Source organism: Neophocaena asiaeorientalis, unplaced genomic scaffold (assembly GCF_003031525.2).
Source record: "Neophocaena asiaeorientalis asiaeorientalis breed wild unplaced genomic scaffold, Neophocaena_asiaeorientalis_V1.1 scaffold242, whole genome shotgun sequence".
Taxonomy (NCBI): domain Eukaryota; kingdom Metazoa; phylum Chordata; class Mammalia; order Artiodactyla; family Phocoenidae; genus Neophocaena; species Neophocaena asiaeorientalis.
In genome coordinates this window covers 8,405,298-8,427,322 of record NW_020172451.1, presented here as the reverse complement: position 1 = coordinate 8,427,322, position 22,025 = coordinate 8,405,298, and the positions used below count along the sequence as shown (strand labels likewise).

The window sequence follows — 22,025 nt, the reverse complement described above, 5'->3', positions numbered from 1 at the left end:
CCATATGGAAATATGTGAACCATGATCCCTATATCATATACCATACATAAGATCTAATTTGAGATGGATCATAGACCTAAATGTGAGGGCTAAAACTGTAAAGCTTTGTTGGAAGATAACACAAGAAGTGTCTCTGTGACCTTAGGTAGCTTGCAGAAAGCACTAACCGTAAAAGAGAAGTAGCTCGGTTGAAGTTCATTTTAAAAAAAGGGTTAAACTTTTGTTGATCAGCTGAAACCATTAAGAACGTGGAAAAGCTATAGACTGGGAGAAAACACTTGCAATACGTTTATCTAATAGAGGTCTCATATGTAGAATATATAAAGAATTTCTAAAAATTAATCAGAAAAGGACAAACAACTCAACTGAAAATGTGGACAAAAGGCTTAAATAGGCATTTCACAAAATAAGATATTCAAATAGGCATGAAAATAGGAATATTAGCATTCTTATGCATAAGGGAAATGAAAATTAAAACTGTAATGTTATATCATTACATACTCACTATAGTTCAGAAAGACTGACCGTGCTGTTTTGTTGTTTTTTTGGCCACGCTGCAGGGCTTGCAGTCCTGACGAGGGACTGAACCCGGGCCACGGTAGTGAAAGCCTGGAATCCTAACCACTAGGACACCAGGGAGCTCCCACTAAGTGTTGATAAGTATATAGAGCAGCTGGAATTCTCATACATTTTTGGAAGGAGTGTAAAATGGTACAATTACTTCAGAAACTATTTCTCAAGTCTGTAGTAAAGTTAAGTATACACCTACCTTATGACCCTGACATTCCATTCTAGACATATACCCAATAGAAATGACTGCATATATTCACAAAAAGACTTACGTGAGAATGTTCATGGTAGCTTTATTTATAACAGCCCCAAATTAGAAATAGCCCAACTGTGTATCAACAGGTGAATGAATAAACATATTTGTTCAATGAAGTACTGCTAAGTTTAAAAACTGAACTTTTGATGCACATAAAACATGGGTGAATATCAAAAACATTATATTGAGTGATAAAAGACAGACATGAATGTGTACATTCTAATTATATAAAGTTTATGAACACGTAAATCTCATCTATGGTGATAGAATAGTTACTTGGGGTATAGGAGGTAGAATTCAAGGGAAGGGGCATGTAGGAATTTTCTGGGGAGGTGGAAATGTTCTGTCTTGAACTGTATAGTTACATGGGTGCAACCATATCTAAAGTTTATTGAGCTCTACACTTAAGGATTGTATATTTTTCTGTAAGTGAATGATTTTCAGTAAAAACAAAAAACAGTCTTAGGAGCTTCCACCCTTCTCCATAGTCTGCTAAGATCATTTTGAATATTGATTCTGTCATGCAAAATAGTAGCTGTCCTTCTCAGCTTTATATTTCAGGAAATATATATGTTTTCTTTTTAAACCATCTGGGGTACCTGGAATGGAGGGGGTGGTTGGAAAGGTGTAACATGTATAAAACGGATGGGATTTAGCAATTAATTTGATATGGAAGAAAAGGAGATGGAGAAATCAAGGGTAACATCAAGGTGTCAAGCTAAATGACTGGGAGGATGGGGATGCCATTGTCAAATAGGAAACATAAGGAAGAAAACAAGTTTGGGAGGGAACAGGATTAATTCTGTATCAAACATACAGAGTTTGAGACGGTGGCAAGCTATCCACAGATACCTGTCTGTCAGCCAGGTGAAAATACGGGGCTAGGGTCTGGAAATACAAGACTGGGAATCACTCACATTTAATAGTTGAAACTGTGAGATTACATGGTATTGCTATGGCAGAATGTGAAGAGAGGTCCAAGGACAGAACCTGGGGACATAAATGTTTAGAGAGTAGAAGAAAGAGAAGCACAGATTAGCAAATTAGAGAGTCAGCAAATATTTATCGAACATCTTGCGCCCAGTTTATGATGAATAAGACATTCAAAGTCTCTGCCTCAAGGTGTTTGCATTCTTGGTGGGGGGAAGACAGGCAACAAAACACATAAATAAGTGATCCCTTCAGATAGTGATGTGTGCTATGCTAGAGAGTGACTGAATGTGGAAGCTCTTTCAGTTGGGGTGGTCAGGATTCATTCATCGCTTCAAAGAGATGGCACTTGAGCTGATACCTAAATGATGTTGAGGGAAGCTTTCATGTAACAATGTGAGAGAAAAGCTTTCTAAGCCAAAGGAATAAATTCAGAGGCCAAATGGGCAAGATGGAGTATCAGGAACAGGATTTACCTTCCCATTGGAAATAACAATTTTTAAAATATATGAAATGGGGGCTTCCCTGGTGGCACAGTGGTTAAGAATCTGCCTGCCAATGCAGGGAACACGGTTTCGAGCCCTGGTCCAGGAAGATCCCCCATGCCGCGGAGCAACTAAGCCCATGCGCCACAACTACTGAAGCCCGCGTGCCTAGAGCCCGCACACCGCAACGACGATAGCCCCAGCTCATCACAACTAGAGAAAGCCCACACACAGCGATGAAAACCCAACGCAGCCAAAAATAAATAAATTTATTTTAAAAATATATACATATACACAAAATGTATTTGAAACAGTGGTTTTTCAAGACACTGGACATCAGGTAATGAAGGACAGTGATCACTGAGAAATGGAAAACAAGGTGAGTCCTCTGACTACCCCAGCGTACTGGCTTGAGAGAGAGCTTCCAGGCCGCAGTGCAGGGAAGGGGAGCCCAGGCAAAGCCCAGTGGACCCTCTCAGTTGAGGCAACATTGCTGAGAGTCTGGGGAGACTGAGGCAGCCAAAGTTTGTAGGACAGAGTACTGGAAAGGAGAGAGCTGCTAAGAGAACTCTGGAGATTTGAGGAGAGCTCACCTGTGTATTCAGCAAAGTACTTTTTGGCACATACATGTGACTACTCAAGGCTGAGGCAGGAGGGGCACCCCTCCAGGAGGACTGGAAGGAACAGTGTCTAGCACTCAAACAGTGTCAGTAATCGTGCCTGTTTCTGCAGACTAGAAAAGCTCGTAATTCATGGAGCATTATTAGTCTGTTCAGCAGTAGTACTGGTAGAGTTCTCATCGTAGTAGTGGGGAATAGTTAATTAGCCCTAACTAATTATTAAGTCTGTCTTAACAAATTCTAAAAACAAGACCTGAAAGGAACAAACTGTTTCAAAGTAATTTAACTGCATGTCAGAGCAACGCTCAAAAATATTTATAGGAATACAGAAATATTCAGGATCCAGCAAAAATTCTCAATGTCTGTTATTCAAAGGAAAGATTTTCAGGCATGTAAAAACCAGGAAAATACAAACATAGTGAAGGGAAAAACAAATCAATTGAAACCAACTCGTAGTTGACACAGATGTTAGAATTAGCAAACAAGAACATTAAAACATTTATTATAATTGTATTTCAGATGTTCAAAAAGTCAAGCAGAGACATGGAAAATATATTTTTTAAAAGCCCCAAGTCAAATTTCTAGAGTTGAAAACTATAATGTTTGAGATGAAAAATATACTGGATGGAATTGTGGCAGATTAGGTATTGTAGAATAAAACATTAGTGAATATAAAGAATCACCAACAGAAACTATCCAACATGAAACACAAAGAGTAAAAATCGAAAAATTGAAAAGAGTATCAGTGTGTTGTGGACAACTTCAGTCAACCTAATATCCCTGTAATTGGAGTCTCTGAAGAAGGGGCAGTGCGGCAGAAAAATAGCTAAGAAATAATGGGCTCAAAATTTCCAAATTCGATAAAAGCTGTAAACCCACGGATTCACAGATCCAAAAAGCTCAAATGCACCTGAAGCATGAGAAAAATGAAGAAAACCACATCAAGGCACATCCTAATCAAATTACTCAAAACCAGTGATAGACAAAATCTTAAAACCGGAGGAAAAAGGGCACACTATTAACAGAGGAACAAAGGATTTCTCATCGGAAACAATGCAAACAAGAAGACAGTGGAGGAACATCTTTAAGGCACTGAAAGAGAAATCTGCTAACCTTGAATTCTATAACCAGTGAAAATATCTTTCAAAACTGAAGGCTAAATAAAGTCTGTTTAAGACATACAAAAGCTGGAATAATTTATCACCAGCATACCCTGACTATAAGTAATGTTAAAGGGAGAAGGAAAACGATGCCAGATGGAAATATGAATCTACACAAAGGAATGAAGAACTCAGAAAATGGAAACTTAAATACGTGACTTTCTTCCGTTATTTAAATCTCTTTAAAAGAGAATTGATTGTTTGAACAACAATAATACAAATGCATTGTGGGTTTATAGCACTTGTGTCTGTGAGCTGTACGGTAACAGTGGCATGAAGACCTGGAGGGGAACATGGTAGAATACTGTTGTAAGATTCTTATATGTGAATTAGTATAACTTCACCTGAAGAGAAGAGAATACACTTGACCCTTGAACAATGCAGGGGTTAGAGGCGCTGACCCTCTGGGCAGTCAAAAATCCAAGTATAACTTACAGTCAGCCATCCCTATATTCGGTTCTCCATATCTGGGGTTCCTCTGCATCCTTGGATTCAACCAACTGGAGATGGTATGGTACTGCAATATTTACTATTGCACAGTTGAAACCCGTGTTGATCAAGGGTCAGCTATACTTCCCAACTCAGTCTGTGAGGCCAGCATTACTCAGATAACAGAACTACACGAAGACATTGCAAGAAAAGAAAACCACAGATCAGTATCTCTCATGAACATAAATGCGAACATTCTAAACCTAATTTTAGCATATTGAATCCAATAATATGTACAAGGGTAATGTGTGAACATGTAGGGTGTATCCCAGCAATGTAGGGCTGGCTTAACGTTCAAAAATCAATGTGATTCACCACAATAACAAAGTAAAAAAGAAAAACTGTATGATCAACTCAACAGATGCAGAAAAAGCATTTGACAGACGTCACATCCATTCCTGATAAAAACTTTCAGCAAAATAATAGGAAGGAGCTACTCAACTTGATAAAGGACTTTTATGAAAATTCTACAGTTAACATTAAGCTCAATGGAGAATGACTGAATGCTTTACTCATATGATGAAGAACAAAAAAATGGATGTTTGCTGTCTACACTTCTATTTAACATTGTAGTGGAGGTTCTAGCCAGGGCAAAAAGGCGAAGAAGAGAGAGAGGAGAGAGGAGAGGAGGGGAGGGAACCAAAAGAGTACGTACTGTGTGATTCCATGCATATGGACTCTAGAAAATGCAAACTAACCTATGCCGACAGAAAGGACATTAGTGGTTGCCTGGGGAGGGAGAGCAGGAGGGAAGGAAGCCCCCAGTAGAGCAGTTTTGATAGAGGGAAAACATAGAGGCAAAAGGGTTTTAAAAGTAGTCTGGGGCTTCCCTGGTGGTGCAGTGGTTGAGAGTCCGCCTGCCTATGTAGGGGACGTGGGTTCATGCCCCGGTCCGGGAAGATCCCATATGCCACGGAGCGGCTGGGCCCGTGAGCCATGGCCGCTGAGCCTGCGCGTCCAGAGCCTGTGCTCCGCAACGGGAGAGGCCACAACAGTGAGAGGCCTGCGTACCGCAAAAAAAAAAAAAAAAGGTAGTCTGAACACAGTAGATTAAACCCAGTTATTAATCTCTGCTCCCTTCTAAACCTCCACTAAAATTACTTTTACAAAATGATTTCAGCAAGCATAAATCCACCAGAAAAAAAGTGAGTGGAAGAGGAGATGAAGTAGATAAGAGACGCCAACGAAATTTTGGAAGCTAGAAAGCTTTTGGAGCGACCCTGAAAATGGCAGGTTTGGTTGAAGAATTTACAAGGAGCAGGGTCCCAGGTATCCTGCCCCTCACATCCACAGATGGATGTATAGCTATCCCTCTCCCACCCTGGCAAAGCAGGGGGCGGGGGAGGGGGAGAGAACCTAACTAAAAACAGAAGGATTAAATCAAAGTCACATACTAGGTGAGAATGTGCTAGCTCTCTTCCCCCATTTAGTCCCAGAACACTGGAAGCCAGGCTTATACCTGTTAGGCTGAAGATTGAAGGGGTACCTCTCTGGGCAATTGAACAGCCCGGGTGGGGGGGGAGGAATATACAGATGTAGGCATCTGAGTATTCTCCCAATGAAATGGCCAGGTCCCCTCCTTATATCCAGGAAGCCAACCATGGGATAAGCAGTGTCCCCCCACCCCGCTTCTCCACATACAAAAAGCACTTTTGAGCTCTTTAGGACTTAACCCTTAAAAATCAGTGGATAGCTGAAGATGACCAGACATTTGATAAAAACCTGTGAATGGAAGATAGTGACCAAACCAAAGATCAAAGAGGAACTTGGAGGAAACAGCTTATACAGGGAGTGAAAGAAAATAAAGCAAACAAAATAAAAACACTCCATAATATCCTCAGAAATAAGGATCATATAATCAGGGAATAAGAACAGGACTATTAAAAAGGACTATTCAGAGCACAAGGAAGAGCTCTTAAAATTAAACTGCAAGGGCAGGAAAAAAATTTTAATTGAAAGTATTGAAAGGTTAAGAGAATCTCCAGAAAGTAAAATAAAAAGTCAAAGTGATAAAAGTACAGAGATAAAGAAGAAAATTAAGGAATGAGTCCTGTAGACTCAGTACTGGGTAACAGGAATTCCTGAAGTAGAGAAAAGAAATTGGAGGGGATAAAATTTCAAATATTTAAATAAGTAGAGAAAATATCCCAAACCTGAAGAACTAGAACTTTTGGATTGCAAGTATTTACCCAGTACCAGCTCAATACATGAAAGAAGGAACATACTTAGTGGTTTGCATTTTTAGAAATCTGAGGAAAAGGAAAGGATCCTAAAAGTTTCCAGAGAAGAAACAGGTCATATCCAAAACATTAGGATTTTTAATACTATCGAATTTCTATCTAGCAACTCTGGGTGCTAGAAGACAGTGGAGCATGGCCTTCAAATTTTTGGAGGGAAAAACATTTACTAACTTGAAATTCTATATTTGATTATGTATGTGGGTAAAAATATTCTATATGTTAAATATATAAATAAAGTAAGGACTTTCAGTCATTCAAGATCTCAAAAAATTCACTTCCTGTATACCTTTTATTAGGAAATCATTGAAGTCTGTGTTCCACCTAAATCAGGAATAAACCATAAAAGAGGGAGAAAATGGAAACAGATGCTCCAGTGAAGGGGAGAGAGCAAGGAATCCCAGAGATGCAGGGAAAGAGTCATCCCTGGCAAAGTGTCAGCTATTTAGCAGTCTAGAGAGCAAACAGTCTCAGCTGGAACAGGAGAAAACCCCTGAGCAATGTCTCCAAGACCGGAGTGAAATTGATAGATTACCTGAAGTGCTTGCACTTATTTAAGAGGAGACTCGGGCTTCCCTGGTGGCGCAGTGGTTGAGAGTCCGCCTGCCGATGCAGGGGACACGGGTTCGTGCCCCGGTCCGGGAAGATCCCACATGTCTGCGGAGCAGCTGGGCCCGTGAGCCATGGCCGCTGAGCCTGCGCGTCCGGAGCCTGTGCTCCTCAACGGGAGAGGCCACAACAGTGAGAGGCCTGCATACCACAAAAAAAAAAAAAAAAAAAAGAGGAGACTCAAAGCTCTGTTGGAGGGTTTGAGGGCGAATTAGTGAAAAATACATAATAAATACCAAGCCAAAAAAATTGAAAGAAAGTATAAGATGAAGTAGTAATTGTTAGTTCCAGGGAAAAGAAAAAATTGTACAAGAAAGGAAATTATTCCATATGATCCAGCTGTATATGTTTTTTACTGAGTAATAGCACTGCTAGCACTGAATATTGATTTGAACAAAAATTGTGATTTATATTGGGAGGATATTGGGATATATTGGGAGAAGGGAGGTACATATGTGTTGGTGGGGGGAGCAGCAGAAGAGCGTGCTCAGTGATGAGAACACGGAAGTAATGGGGGTGTAGTTTAGTCTTTAAAGAATTTGGATAGTAAAGGGAAGGGATAAAACAGGAGGATAGTTGGAGAGGATCACAAGGCCAAAAATAATTTTTCAGAATGGAAGAGATTATAAAATATTTGTAGCTTGAGGATTGAATTTACTGGAAAGGGAGAAAGAAGGGTTCCTTAGATAGTGAGATCCCAGAGAAGGCAGTGTGGTGTAGGTCATGAGTTTGGAAACGAGTGGTGAGGTTAGCCTTGCAGAGCAGTCGGTGGGGGGCAAATGGGCAATGACACAGAGGTTTGTGATATAGTCATGAGAGAAAAAAACGAGGGGCTTTTGGGACTTTGTGTGGGATAGCATTGTCATCTCCAGAAAGGAAAGACAGGGAGGATGCTTAGTGGATGGGTTTAGAGTCTTTGAGGAGATAGAAAAGGTACAGGATAAATGAGTGAGGAGTGTGGTGTAGTAGGTCAGTCGTTCAGCCCAGTTCTTAGCACCTAGAAGGCATTTGGCAGTTGTGTTGAAAGAATGAACGACCGACCAGAAGGGCTGTGTTAGAGGCTGTGTTTGGCGGGGTGGGGGGAAGCAGGTGAACAAAGGATCACAGCTCCTGGCTAAGCCTTACAGAGCTACTGGGAAGGAGCACCTGGAAGGGAGGAGGAAGAAGTGCCAGGGGATATCAGAAAATGCTTCCTGAAAAAAGTAACTTTCAACCAGTCTTTGAAGGTGAAATGGAAGTTCACCAGAAAGACAGGATGAAAATGGGCCTTCCAGGCAGAGGCGCTGAGTGTCAGCACTGAGTGGAAGTTAACTGGTATAATTTGTAAAGGAACCAGTTTTGTAACTTTCCCCAGCTCTGCACTCCAGGAGCTGAAGAGAAAAAGAGAAGGGTTTGGCAAGACAGGAATGTCCTAAGGACAAGTTGGTGGTGAGCAAATCTAGGACATTATGGAGGAAAGTCACTGAAATGCCTGCGGGTGAGCCTCTGAATGGACTCTGAGGAAAGAGAAGAACCACAGAACTAGACCTGACAATGAGGACTCCTTACAGATTTGAATGGAGGCAGGGAGTGGAAGGGGCACTTATGGTCAGAGGCGGATTTCAGAATTCATGGACCTCGGTGTGGAGCGGTCCAGGTGGATGGCAAGGCCCAGCATCGGGTCCTGCCCGTCTCCTCCCTGAAGCAGGAAGGAGATGGATCTTCTGTCTAGAATGGGTCTAGAGTATCTGATGCCTTTAAACTGAGATAAGTGCCCTTCCTTCCTTGTTTCATTGCATTTTCACACTGTATTGTAATTGACTAGTTTTTGTTTGTCTTTCCCACCAATCTGTAAGTTTTTTGGGGGGCAAAGACCGTCTTCTTCCCCATTACCTCAGCACAGCACCTAGCTTGTAATATGTACCCAATAAATAATTTGTTGAACGAATGAATGGTAGTGGGAGAAAGGTGAGGATATGGTGTAAGTTTTATGAATAAAAATACTGAAGCTCTTGAAAATGAGGTCAAGGGGGAGGAGTGGTGGGGATCATCAAATTAAGTCAAGTGCAAAGTGTTCAAGACATTTGTAGAAAAGAGAAATTAAGATGCGAAGGGACTGGAAGTGGACTAGAGAAAAACAGGAAGTGGCAATAAGGAGCAGTGATCTTTCTGGACCATTTTTATTGCCTTCTGAGATGATGAAGAGTGAGAAAAGGTGAAGGAGGTAGTATCTTCTGGGGAAAAGCATTTTAATTAATACTTAAAAGAATGAGCAGAAATATGAAGTATATGTAAGGCAGAAGACCAGGGCTTCTAGGCAAGAAGGGACATTATATGTAAAGGCACAGAGGGGTGAGGAGTTGGTGTGTGCTCCACCAGGGGTTCAGAATGGGTGAGTGAGGCAGGGGTGATAAAAAAGATCACTTAGGCAAATGAACTGAAATTTTATCCCTCAAGACAGGTGATAGAGTGCCATTGAAGAATTTCAAGGAGAGTGATGTGATCATGTTCGCATGATCAAAGTCCATTTGATGGAAGTGGTTTGGAGGATGGATTGAAATGAGATGACACCCAGAAGCACAAAGACTAGTGAGAAGGTTTTTGTAGTGGTGAGATTTAGAGAAGCTGGCTTTAACTATGGCAGTTAAAGAGGATAAAGAAGGGGTAATGGGTATGAGAGCTGTTTGAGAGGTAGAAGCCACTGTACTTGGTGATTAATAGCATGTGGGGTTAAGGAAGGAAGGTGGAGAACCTATAACCTTGACTGTAGGTTTCCTGTTTAAGGATCTTGGAGAAGATGGTACCATTTACAGAGATAGGAGACATAAAAAGGAGTGGAAATTTAAGGCCAAAGATAATGTTTCATTTTGGACCTTTTGGGCCATCCAAGTGGAGACCCAAATATGCAAAATATGAGGGCTGCAGTTAAAGATTCGAAAGCCAGTATAGGGGAGGTTGTTGAAGCTGTGGGGTTTTTTTGTTTGTTTGTTTGTTTTTAATTTTTGGCTGCATTGGGTCTGTGTTGCTGCACACGGGCTTTCTCTAGTTGCGGCGAGCGGGGGCTACTCTTCGTTGTGGTGCACGGGCTTTTCATTGCGCTGGCTTCTCTTGTTGCGGAGCATGGGCTCTAGGCACGCGGGCTTCAGTAGTTACGGTGCATGGGCTCAGTAGTTGTGGCGCACGGGCTTAGTTGCTCCACGGCACGTGGGATCTTCCTGGACCAGGGCTTGAACCCATGTCCCCTGCATTGGCAGGTGTATTCTTAACCACTGAGCCACCAGGGAAGTCCCAAGCTGTAGGCTTTTTGATTATTATTTCTCTTCATTATTGTACTAATTAGAAATGGTTATAGATAAGACTTTTTAAAAATAAATTTATTTTCAGCTGCAATGGGTCTTCGTTGCTGCGCACGAGCTTTCTCTAGTTGCGGCGCACAGGCTTCTCATTGTGGTGGCTTCTCTTGTTGTGGAGCACGGGCTCTAGGTGCGTGGGCTTCAGTAGTTGTGGCACGCGGGCTCAGCAGCTGTGGCTCGTGGGCTCTAGAGCACAGGCTCAGTAGTTGTGGCGCACGGGCTTAGTTGCTCCGTGGCATGTGGGATCTTCCCAGACCAGGGCTCGAACCCGTGTCCCCTGCATTGGCAGGCGGATTCTTAACCACTGCACCACCAGGGAAGTCCCTAGATAAGCCTTTAAAAAAAAAAAAACAACTAGTAAGTAGAGGCTAAGTCCACAAAGTAGAGCTTTTTAACTGGGGAGGATTTTTAAAGGTCAAAAATCAAGAAATTTTCATAATATATATAAGTGGGAGAATAGCCATTCTTGTCTTTGAGAAAATGATTCCAAGGAACTTTAATAACTTTAAACAATGTGTCATCTTTTTCTTTCCTAATTGAGGCATAACATTTATTTGTAGAGTTAAGTTCATAAAATGTACAGTTCAGTGATTTTTTTTTTCCGCCTATGTGTACTTTCTTGTAACCACAACCCAGATCAAGATCATCTCCAGCTCCTCATAAAGTTCCCTTTGCAACATTATAACCATGTTTTTTCTTCTAGAGGTTTAGATCACTGTGTAAATTTAGGATGGAAGAATCCTCCCTCTCCTTGGCAAAATCTGGTAGGCTGCAGAATCAGGAAGTCCGTAGAGAAGAATAAAAGTCGAAACCTGGTTTGAATTTCACAGTATGCAGTATGTGTCTTTTATTATTCTTGCTTACACTTCCTCCAGTTTCTCCTTTTAATGGAAATAAAGTAAACCTCTTGATTTTTCTGTTCTTTTTGAAACGTAGCCTCTTGATACTATTCCATCTTCTCCAGTATTTCTGAGAAATGAAGACTGCAGAGGGTTGCAGAGCTGGAAAGGCTTTTGTTTTATTTGGGTTTCATTATGGTGTGTATCTATGTGACTGTTGTCTGTCTTCCAGATTACTAGGTTCTATAAGAAATGGATGGTATTTTTCTAAGTAGGGAATAATCCTTGAATACATCTGTTGATATCTATCTCCTTGAATACTTCTGTTTGACATTTTAAAATTATGCCTTTTAGGGAAGTTTTTATAGGACTGATAGTCCCAGTTTGTGGAGGTAGCTCTATCTCTGTACTTATCTTCCTTTATTGATCAGTAAACCATCTGGAATAGTAAAATGCTTTCTTTTTTCTTTGAAAATTTGTATTGAGAAATAAACCATACATATAAAACAGAAAAGAAATACATACAGTTAAAAGAATAATTATAAAATAAATGCCCATATATCTACTACATAGGCCAAGAAATAGAATTTAACCATACCCCAGAAACCACCATGTGTCCCTTCCTGATCGAATCCCTCTTGCCTGACTCCCTAAGGTACTAATTAGCCTAAATTTTGTAATAGTTATCCCCTTTTCTTTATAGTTTTATAAACCATAAATATACATATATGTCTATATATACATATATATGGCTTAAAAATGTATATATTGGAATTTTATATTAATGGATTTAAACTGTATATGTATTCTTTTGTGACTTGCTGCTTTCACCTAGTGTTGTGTTTTTGTAACTCATCCAGGTTGAGATGTGTTTCTGTAGTTCATTCATTTTCATGCAGTATAATATTCTATTGTCTTAAAACACTGTAGCCTATTTATCTACTTTATTGTTGATGAATGTTTGGGGTTTTTTTCCTGTTAAAAATAATGCTCCAAAAAATATTTTTGTATATGTGCAGAAGTTTCTCTGGGATATGTACCTAGAAGTACAACCACTGGTTTGTACAGTAAGTACATAGTCAAGTGTACTAGATAAGGGCAAACTTTTTAAAAGTAGTGGTACCAATTTTCCCTGCCACTGGGAATGGATGAGAGTTGCTGTTGCTCTGCACCCTTGTCAACACTTGGTATTGCCCAACTTTTAAATTTTAGCCAGGCTGGTGGTTGTGAAATGGTATCTCTTTGTTTTTAATTTGCATTTTGCTGATTGACAGGAGATTGAACATCTTTTTATAAACTTAGGGCCGTTTATGCGTCCCCTTCAATGAAATTCCTACTCAGTAATTTTGTAAATTTTTCTGGTAGGTTGTCTTCTTCTTACTGATTCATAGCAATTCTTTATTATATTCTGGATGCTAATCTTTTGTCACAATTATGAATTGCAAATCAGCATGCTTCCTTTTTTATTCTGCAAATCTGGTCACCCAAGCAGAGATTCCATAAGCAAACCTGGAGAGTGAAAACCACTGGCTGAGGCTTCTGTCCTAGGCAGTATAGTGAAATGCCATGTGGTTCTGTAAGCACAGGCCCTGGCACTTTGGAGTGATTGCATCTTAGTTACTGACTACTGCTGACTTGTGGTACTTGCCTTTGCAGGTGGAACAGGAGGATTTTGTAATGGAAGGGCATGGCAAGACTCCACCTCCTGGTGAAGAAAGCAAACAGTGAGTTACAGTTTATTTAAAAAGGGTCTTGTTACAGATCTTCAGAAACACTTCGGTTAAACATGCTGAGAGCATGTTTGCAAGGGATGTATATGTTGGGCACATTGTGGAACTCACGAATTGCTTTGGTGGCTGTTAATGCATTGCTTCTATTTATAGACAGACTAACTGGAGGGACAAGAAAGTTGGCTTGGTAGTTTTTCACACTTGACTAATCAAAATTTATGTCACGCTTTAGCAAAGGCTTTAAGGCTTAAGATGTTCCAAACTGAACTAACTCAGTCTGGTTGATTTCCAAAGACAGCGTAAAATGGTATATCCTTTTCTTAGCAATGTCTTTATGAAGCGAACTTAATTAATAGACTGCTTTCCTGCATTCCAGGTGTGAATTTATTTGAATAATACTTGCTGAAATTCTATTCCATTAGTTACTTATACTTCTGATCTTTGTTTAAATAGCAAATTGTTTCCCCAAAGGAACAGGAATTATAAATAATATAACTTAGCCAACATTCTAAATAATTGAGGATGTCTCCTCTAACTTCTTTTTTTTATTTTTATAAATTTATTTATTTTTATTTTATTTTTGGCTGTGTTGGGTCTTCGTTGTGGCGTGGGCTTTTCTCTGGTTGCAGCGAGCAGGGGCTACAGTTTCTTTCTTTTTTTTTTTTTAATTTATTTATTTATGGCTGTGTTGTGTCTTTGCTGCTGTGCACGGGCTTTCTCTAGTTGCGGTGAGCGGGGCTACTCTTCATTGCAGTGCGCAGGCTTCTCATTGTTGTGGCTTCTCTTATTGTGGAACACGGGCTCTAGGCATGCAGGCTTCAGTGGTTGTGGCACGTGGGCTCAGTAGTTGTGGCTCCTGGGCTCTAGAGCACAGGCTCAGTAGTTGTGGTGCACAGGCTTATTTGCTCCGTGGCATGTGGGATCTTCACAGACCAGGGCTTGAACCCGTGTCCCCTGCGTTGGCAGGTGGGTTTTTAGCCACTGCGCCACCAGGGAAGCCTGGGGGCTACTCTTCGTTGCGGTGCGTGGGCTTCTCTCATTGTGGAGCACAGGCTCTAGGTGTGCGGGCTTCAGTAGTTGCGGCACGTGGGCTCAGTAGTTGTGGCTCATGGACTCTAGAGCACAGGCTCAGTAGTTGTGGCGCATGGGCTTAGTTGCTCTGCGGCATGTGGGATCTTCCCGGGCCAGGGATCGAACCTGTGTCCCCTGCATGGGCAAGCGGATTCTTAACCACTGCGCCACCAGGGAAGCCTCTCCTCTAACTTCTTAAGGAGTGATAAGTTTTAAATCTGAAATTGAGAGTCCTCTAGGTAGCTTTTGTGTGGCAGTGAGTAGATTTTTTCCTCCCTCTGTCACAGAACTTGAAAAATTATGTTGCAGAGCAGAGTGGTGTTTCATATGCCCTTTTAAAGGAAAAACAGTTAAGACTGGCTTAAAGTACTGATATAACTGCTATTTTTTATTCAGACAGTAGTCTTCTAAGTTGAATGGGACAGTGATTCATGGAATTTACCGAAAATCTGTAGAGAGAAACTCTTTTCTCTCATCTTTTTTTCTCCCTAGAAAATAATTTAGTTTTGGTCTGTCTTATGAAAATTATGTCTCTGAAACCCTTAGGAATGAATTATGCAGAATATGCTATGCAGCCCTGAGGCCAGGTTCATTAAAATAGAATGTTTGTCTTGTATTTGTTGTGAATGGAAACCAGGATATTTTCACAGCTGGTTTAATTTGCTAACCAGGCAGTTTTAAAAATAGCTTACAATATAAATCCTAACTTTGCTGTATTCTGTCAAATGCACTTATATTCTGCATGGGCGGATGGAATCAATTCATCTTTAGCAAGATAGAAAGCCAAACAACTAGTCCCAGTAGAGGGAACTAGGGACACTTCAGTTGCCCTGCCCCCTCATCCACTCCTGCCTCCCAGACTCAGGTCAAAGGTATTATAATATAAAAATCATAGCTCAAATTTGACTAGGGTTTTCTGTGCACTGAGAACTTTGCTTAAGGTGCTGTGTGTGTTATTTCCAACCCTTACAGTGTCTCCACTTCAGATATTGGGGTCGGTAACTTGCCCATGGTAATGCAGCTTGAAACGGAAGTTAGGATTTGAACTGGATCTTTCTGACTTTAAAGTGTTTTATAATATCTCTTGAATGCAAATTCTTTGCGAACCTTGGGATCTATGTTCCTGAAAAGTATTGTGGCTAGCAAAATTGCAGCTGTCAAGATCAAAGTCTCAGGGATAAGAGTGAGTTGGGGGAAACAGTGAAAATGGCATAAAGCCTATTTTTAAAACACAGATGAAGGTTCTATTCTCTGAAGGGTATCCATTTCCCAAACAAACCAGTCTTTATCTTTAAAAACCTGCTCCAGTAACCCCTATCCTGAATCAGCTTCTTTAGGTATTCAGGAAACATTGCTGGGATAGATTCTCCCACAAGTTTTATGTTATACAAACTGTACTTCTTTTAGAGAACTTAAAACAGCCCCAGCAGACTTGAAACGTCATGGGTTGTATCCTTACCATTCCCCTTGATTGTTTTGTTTTCACAAATCTCTGACTTTTCACAGATGAATCTTGTTTTATTTTGTTTTGGTTTTTTGTGGGAAGGGGTTGTTTGTTTTTTTCTGGGCTTGGTCTGCTATCATATATTGAAATGATAAAGCAGAAGTGAATCTTCTCTCTGGGGCTTCCTCCAATAGACCAGTCCTCCTCTTCTGTGGGAGTGGGAGGAGCAAAGGTGCTGTGTTCTTCTGTTTGAGGCAACAGAAATAAAAAGAGTGAACAAAATTTTTATTTTTTGTGTCTCAGAACTGCAGTTAGCAAAGGATGATTGAATCCTGGATAGTAGGATCTAGGAACTGAATACTACATTCTAGATCCTGTGAGTGACACATTGCTGAATAACTTATGAAATTCCCATCCATTCTTTTTTTTTTAATTATAAAAGTAATACATGGTTGTCATAAAATATTCAAACAGTAAGTGTGGATTTAGAAATAAAAATGAGACTCTTCTTTTACCCTCCTTCCCGTCCTCATCTTCTTAAACATTTTCTGTATATTTAGAAAAAACAACTAAATAGATTTTTTTCCTAATATAATTCTTCTGAGACTTGCTTGTTTCATCTGACATCTTTTGCAGTCTATTTCATTCTTTTAAACATCTGCAAAACATTCTGTTGAACTGATGTACTGTAGTCATTCTTCTCTAATAAATATTTTGGTGGCCTTTGCTTCTTTGATTATTACAAATAATACTTTATTGAACATCCTTATTCTTATATCTTTATACACAGGTGTATTTCTGTAGAATAGATGTCTAGACATGGAGCTGTTTGGCTCATGGTCATGTTTATTTTTTTACAAGGAGGTAGCTGCTATCAAATTACCTTTCAAAAGAGCTATACCAATGTTCATTTCCATCAGCAGTGAATGAGAGTGCCCATTCCTCCACACCTTTGATGACAATAAAATTATTTATCTTTGAATTTTTGCCCCTCTAATATTTTATTGTTTTAATTTACACTTTTATGCTTACTAATAAGATGGAATGTCTTTTGTTCGTTTATTGGCCGTTGATTTTTATTTCGTGTACCACCCTATTTACCTACAATTCCCATTTTTCTTTTGGATTGTTTGTTTTGATAGTTTTGTAGGAGCCCTTTACAAAGTGTAGATATTAACCTTTGTCTTTTGAGATGTTCTGAATATTTTCTCCCAGCCTTATCTTTTAACATTGGGGTATCTGTCATACTAATAAACCATTTACATTTTTATGTAGTAAAATCAGCCTTTATGGCTTCTATGTTTTGTGCTTTCCTAAAGAAGTCTTTCCTACCCTAACATGATGAAATGTCCTGAGTTTTTCTGCTGTATTTTTCGCTTTTATACCTTTAGTTGAACTGGTACTCATTTTTGTGTATGGTATGAGGCAGAGATCTAGCTTAATTTTCTTCTGAATTGGTTTCCAAAATGCTCTCATTCATTGGTATTAGCTTGTACGAAGAGCCTTTTTCACTTAGGGAGGCAGGTGGAGCAAAGGGATTATATAACTCGCCCAAGGTCACAGAGCAAATTCTAGTAAGGATTAGGTCTAAAATTATTTCTACTAGCTGATCTGTGCCACTTTCCTTGTTTCTTCATTTAACATTTTTACCATAGGTTCTGGAAGTCTTGAAAAAATTATTTTATTTCTGTGATGTTTATTTCAATGGAATAAGTTCTATTAATAGGTAGATTAAGGTAGCTATGCATGTTGAAAGCTTCTTGAAAACATAATTGCATTTTGATATTGAAAAATATTTGTGCTAAATTGTTAATATTTAGATCAGTTGTGCTGATTTCTGGTGTACATGTAAATAAGATTTAGTAGAATGTATAGCTTTAAACATTTGTCTATATATATTATCTCAATATTATTGCTTTTTATGAGGCTTATTTACTATTAGTGTATCTAATATAATCATTTTTCTGAGGATATTCACTTTATGAGCTATTGAAGCAAATCAGACAAACCAAGGTTATTGCCATGTGATTACTACACTAAACTCACACAGTATTAATCACATGATGTGTTTGACACAGGGGTATATATAAAACTATTACAGCTTTTTAAAACACAACACAAGCAGATACTTGCTCATAGATTGTGTTTGATCATGCTTATTGAAAGCTCATTCCAGATAAAATGTTTCTACCCAGGCAGGATTTTGATTTGGTTTTATTTATGATACAAATGGTGGTCTAGTTATTTGTGGGCATATCATTTATTGTAATTTTTTTTTTGAGATAAACCCACGCACATATGGTCACCTATCTTGTAAATTATTTTGAAATTAGATATCAGTTTTGGTATATTAACAAGATGAGTTTGGCCTCTTTTTCATTTCCTCCTTTAAAAAAATTTTAATGTAGCTTATAAACAAATCTAAGCTTTAAATCTCCATGCTGAAATTCACTCATATTCTCAAAAGATATTTGTCTTTAACCTACTAAAATAATTCAGTTTTTCTAGTAAATTTTTATCGATTGAATTTTCTTAATTCTTTTGGTTCATTTTATGAAAGGTCATCATTAAAAACGACTCTCTCAAAGCAGGATCTCAAAGACATATTTGCACACATATTTATTGCAGCATTATTCATAATGGCCAAGAAGTGTAAGCAACCCAAATGTCCATTAACAGGTGAACAGATAAAGAAAATGTGGTATATACATACAGTGGAATATTATGAAGCCTTGAAAAAGAAGGAAGTCTTGTCACATGCTACAACATGCATGATCCTCAAGGGCATTATGCTAAGCAAAATAAGCCAGTCACAAAGGACAAATACTGTATGATTCCACCCATATGAGCTATCTAATGTAGTCAAAATCATAGAAAGTAGAAAGGTGGTTGCCAAGGGCTAGGGGGAGAGAGGAGAGAGAATTAGTATTTAATAGGTATAGAGTTAAAGATGAGAAAATTCTAGTGATCCGTTTCTAAACAAAGTGACTATACTTAATACCACTGAACTGTACACTTAAAAATAGTTAAGATATAAAATTTAATGTTTTTTACCATAATAAAATAAAATAGCAACCAAATTGAAATGTACCTTAAATGTAAAATATAGCCTGGATTTCAAAGACTTAGGACCAAAAAATAATGTAAAATTAATAACTTTTATATTGTTTATTTATTGCACTTAAAAAGCAGTTAGGGGGCTTCCCTGGTGGCGCAGTGGTTGAGAGTCCGCCTGCCGATGCAGGGGACATGGGTTCGTGCCCCGGTCCGGGAAGATCCCACATGCCGCGGCAGCGGCTGGGCCCGTGAGCCATGGCCGCTGAGCCTGCGCGTCCGGAGCCTGTGCTCCACAACGGGAGAGGCCACAGCAGTGAGAGGCCCGCGTATCGCAAAAAAAAAAAAAAAAAAAAAAAAAGCAGTTAGGCCATTTGTTGGCATTAGGAGAGCATTCCTTTAAATAAGAGAAAGGACTCTGAACACTAAAATCTCATCCATTTTATGAAAACTTGAGACCAAACTCTTCATCATCTGTAAACTGCTTATTCACGAACAGGAGCAAGAATTTGAGTTAAATAAATTAAACCAAACTGTCCAGCTACAAGAAAATGAAAGGAAAGCTGGGGGGCGGGGAAGAAAATGAAAGGAAAGCTGAGGGCAGGGGAGCCCTCCCCCCAGAGTCCTTGCTTTCACACTACAATGTTTCAGGTACAAGAATACGACAGTTGGGACTTCCCTGGGGGTCCAGTGGTAAGACTCCCCCTTCCAGTGCAGGGAGTGAGGGTTCCATCCCTGGTCTCGGAGCTAAGATTCCACATGCCTTCTGCCCAAAAAACCAAAACATAAAACAGAAGCAATATTGTAACAAATTCAATAAAGACTGAAAATGGTCCACATCAAAAAAAAAAAAAAAAATCTAACAATTCCCCAGTGCAGCACAAAACCACTTCCCGTAAGGCAGTCATTTAATTATCAACTGTCCAAAGGCTAAGAAAATTTCGTGGAAAAGGGGCATACCCTCTGGCTCTGTGCGTGGCCTGTAGCTGAGGAGCCAAGTTCTTAAGAACCGAGGATTGACTGCAATACTCTTGGGGAGAACGCCTTCATAGAATCTCAGGCATCCGTTCTCAGCTTCCCCATCTATAAAACGCGGCCCTGGCGAGGCAAGACCTGATAGGCTTCCAGATCGAAGCCTTCATGCACCTCATTGTACTCCAGCACACGCCGCTTGATCTTGGACGAGTCAGCCCAGATGACGAAGTCCTACATGCTGCACGTGACAAGGAAGGTGGGGTCGGTGACCACGTTGGGGCCCTTGTGCACGTGGCCCTGCTCCATGAATGCCACGGCGGCCTGGAGGTGCTGCGCCAGGCGCAGCTCAAGCACTACAGTGAGCAGGCTGTGGCGGCAGAAGGACGAGGCCTTGAGGAAATCGCAGAGCTCCGGTGATCCACATGTGGGCACTAGGCCGAGAGCATACTTCTCCAGCAGCGCTTCGGCAGATCGCGCGCAGGCGCAGCTCGCACGCCCAGCAAGGCTCAGCTGGTTGTAGCGTGTGTCTTCCTCGTACCGCTGCAAACGATGACGCCGCGACACGCGCGGCTCCTGCAGGTTGAGGTCAGTGACCTCCCAGTTCAGGAACACCATCTGCTTCAGCAGCTTCTCACGGAATTTAAGCTTCCACACCATGGTGGCAGCTCAGATACTCTATATTGTTTTATGTTGAAATGATAATCTGTTATATATGTTGTGTTAAATAAAGCATATTAAAATTTTAAAAACCAAAAAAATCTCATTTAATAATGTATTTTATAGACAGTATCCCCCTTTTAGGGATTGTTGATATAATTAATTGTATCATTTTCTATATTTCTACTCTCTTGGGGTGCTTTTTTAACTTCCCTTTCTAAGGGAGAGTCTATTCTTGCATCGGAGACCTGTAAGGAAATCGAAGTGTTGAAGACAGTTTTATATTGATTCAGAGAGAAGAATGTAATTTAGGGCGTCAGCACCACCCTTTATACCCCAGTGTGGTGTGATATGATTTTGTGCTTGAGGTGCTATTTTTTAAATGTCTTAACTCCAATGTCTTTATTAAATTCTCTTCTTACTAATTACATTCTTCCCAACTTAAATGTCTAGTTATAAAATGCCCTTTTAATTTTTCTGAAATACTAATTATATAGACCTTTTGTAAGTTCTGATAGTTAGTCCTTACCTTTGTTTCTGCTCCTACTCTAACTCCTTAACCTACAGTTCTCTCTTCCTCACATTCATCTTATACTGTGGTACAACTTTTAAAAGTTTATTCTTTCTAAATCTCTACAGTTGATAGCCCTTGTTTTATATTTGACTACCAAATTTAACACTAAGCTCTTTTTCTTTTTTTCTTTTTTTTGCGGTACACGGGCCTCTGACTGTTGTAGCCTCTCCCATTGCGGAGCACAGGCTCCAGACGCGCAGGCTCAGGGGCCATGGCTCACGGGCCTAGCCGCTCCACGGCATGTGGGATCTTCCTGGACCGGGGCACGAACCCGTGTCCCCTGCATCGGCAGGCGGACTTTCAACCACTGCGCCACCAGGGAAGCCCAACACTAAACTCTTTGGAAACCATTCTTCTGGTGCTTATTTAAAGGCTTTTGGAAGCTCTGTAGCATTTCCTAAATACAGAGAAAATGAAAGTATTTCCAAATCACTCATTTTATAGATAATTATCTGCAAAACATAAACCTTGGTATTTGGCCATAGGAAAGGGTTTTTTGGTTTGTTTGTTTTTAACATTTTATTTTCTGTTTTCTACCATCAGTTTTTCACCAACTTTTTTTTTCCTTTGGGCCATTAAAATATGTACAGGTTGAAATAAACTTATTAAGAAGTACCAAATTGCATGCTTTATAAACTCAATCATTACTACACAGCAGTAAGCTGGACACCAGGAAAATAGTTGGATTTCTTTTTTTAATATTTATTTATTTGACTGCGCCAGGTCTTAGTTGCAACACGTGGGATCTTCGTTGTGGCATGCAGGATCTTTTTTAGTTGCCGCGTGTGGGATCTTTAGTTGTGACATATGGGATCTAGTTCCCTGACCAGGGATGGAACCCGGGCCCCCTGCATTGGGAATGCGAGTCTTAACCACTGGACCACCAGGGAAGTCTCTGGATTTCTATATAATCTTTTCAGATTGTTTTTGGGAGAAAAGAAGTGAGAGTTATTTTCAAGTTTATTAGTATTTTGAAAATGCCACAAAGAGGTT

General features: G+C 39.9%; 2 protein-coding genes across 4 annotated transcripts in view; one reads left to right on the top strand and one right to left on the bottom strand.

Moving 5' to 3' along the window:
• The window catches only part of TNRC6B (trinucleotide repeat containing adaptor 6B), a 247,528-nt gene that overhangs the window by 81,686 nt on the left and 143,817 nt on the right, over positions 1-22,025 (top strand). For all 3 annotated transcript variants that reach the window (XM_024737541.1, XM_024737539.1, XM_024737538.1), the window contains one exon: positions 13,184-13,251. In XM_024737541.1, coding sequence (XP_024593309.1) covers positions 13,184-13,251 — 68 coding nt within the window. The remainder of the gene's footprint in view (positions 1-13,183; positions 13,252-22,025) is intronic.
• LOC112394673 (U3 small nucleolar ribonucleoprotein protein IMP3-like) lies at positions 19,217-20,518 on the bottom strand. Its single transcript, XM_024737542.1, has one exon. The coding sequence runs from the start codon at positions 20,456-20,458 to the stop codon at positions 20,033-20,035; it is 426 nt and encodes a 141-aa protein (XP_024593310.1). The 5' UTR covers positions 20,459-20,518; the 3' UTR covers positions 19,217-20,032.

Bases quoted from the DNA above. Each gene is read 5' to 3' on its own strand.
- LOC112394673 (XM_024737542.1), bottom strand. From the start codon at position 20,458: ATGGTGTGGAAGCTTAAATTCCGTGAGAAGCTGCTGAAGCAGATGGTG.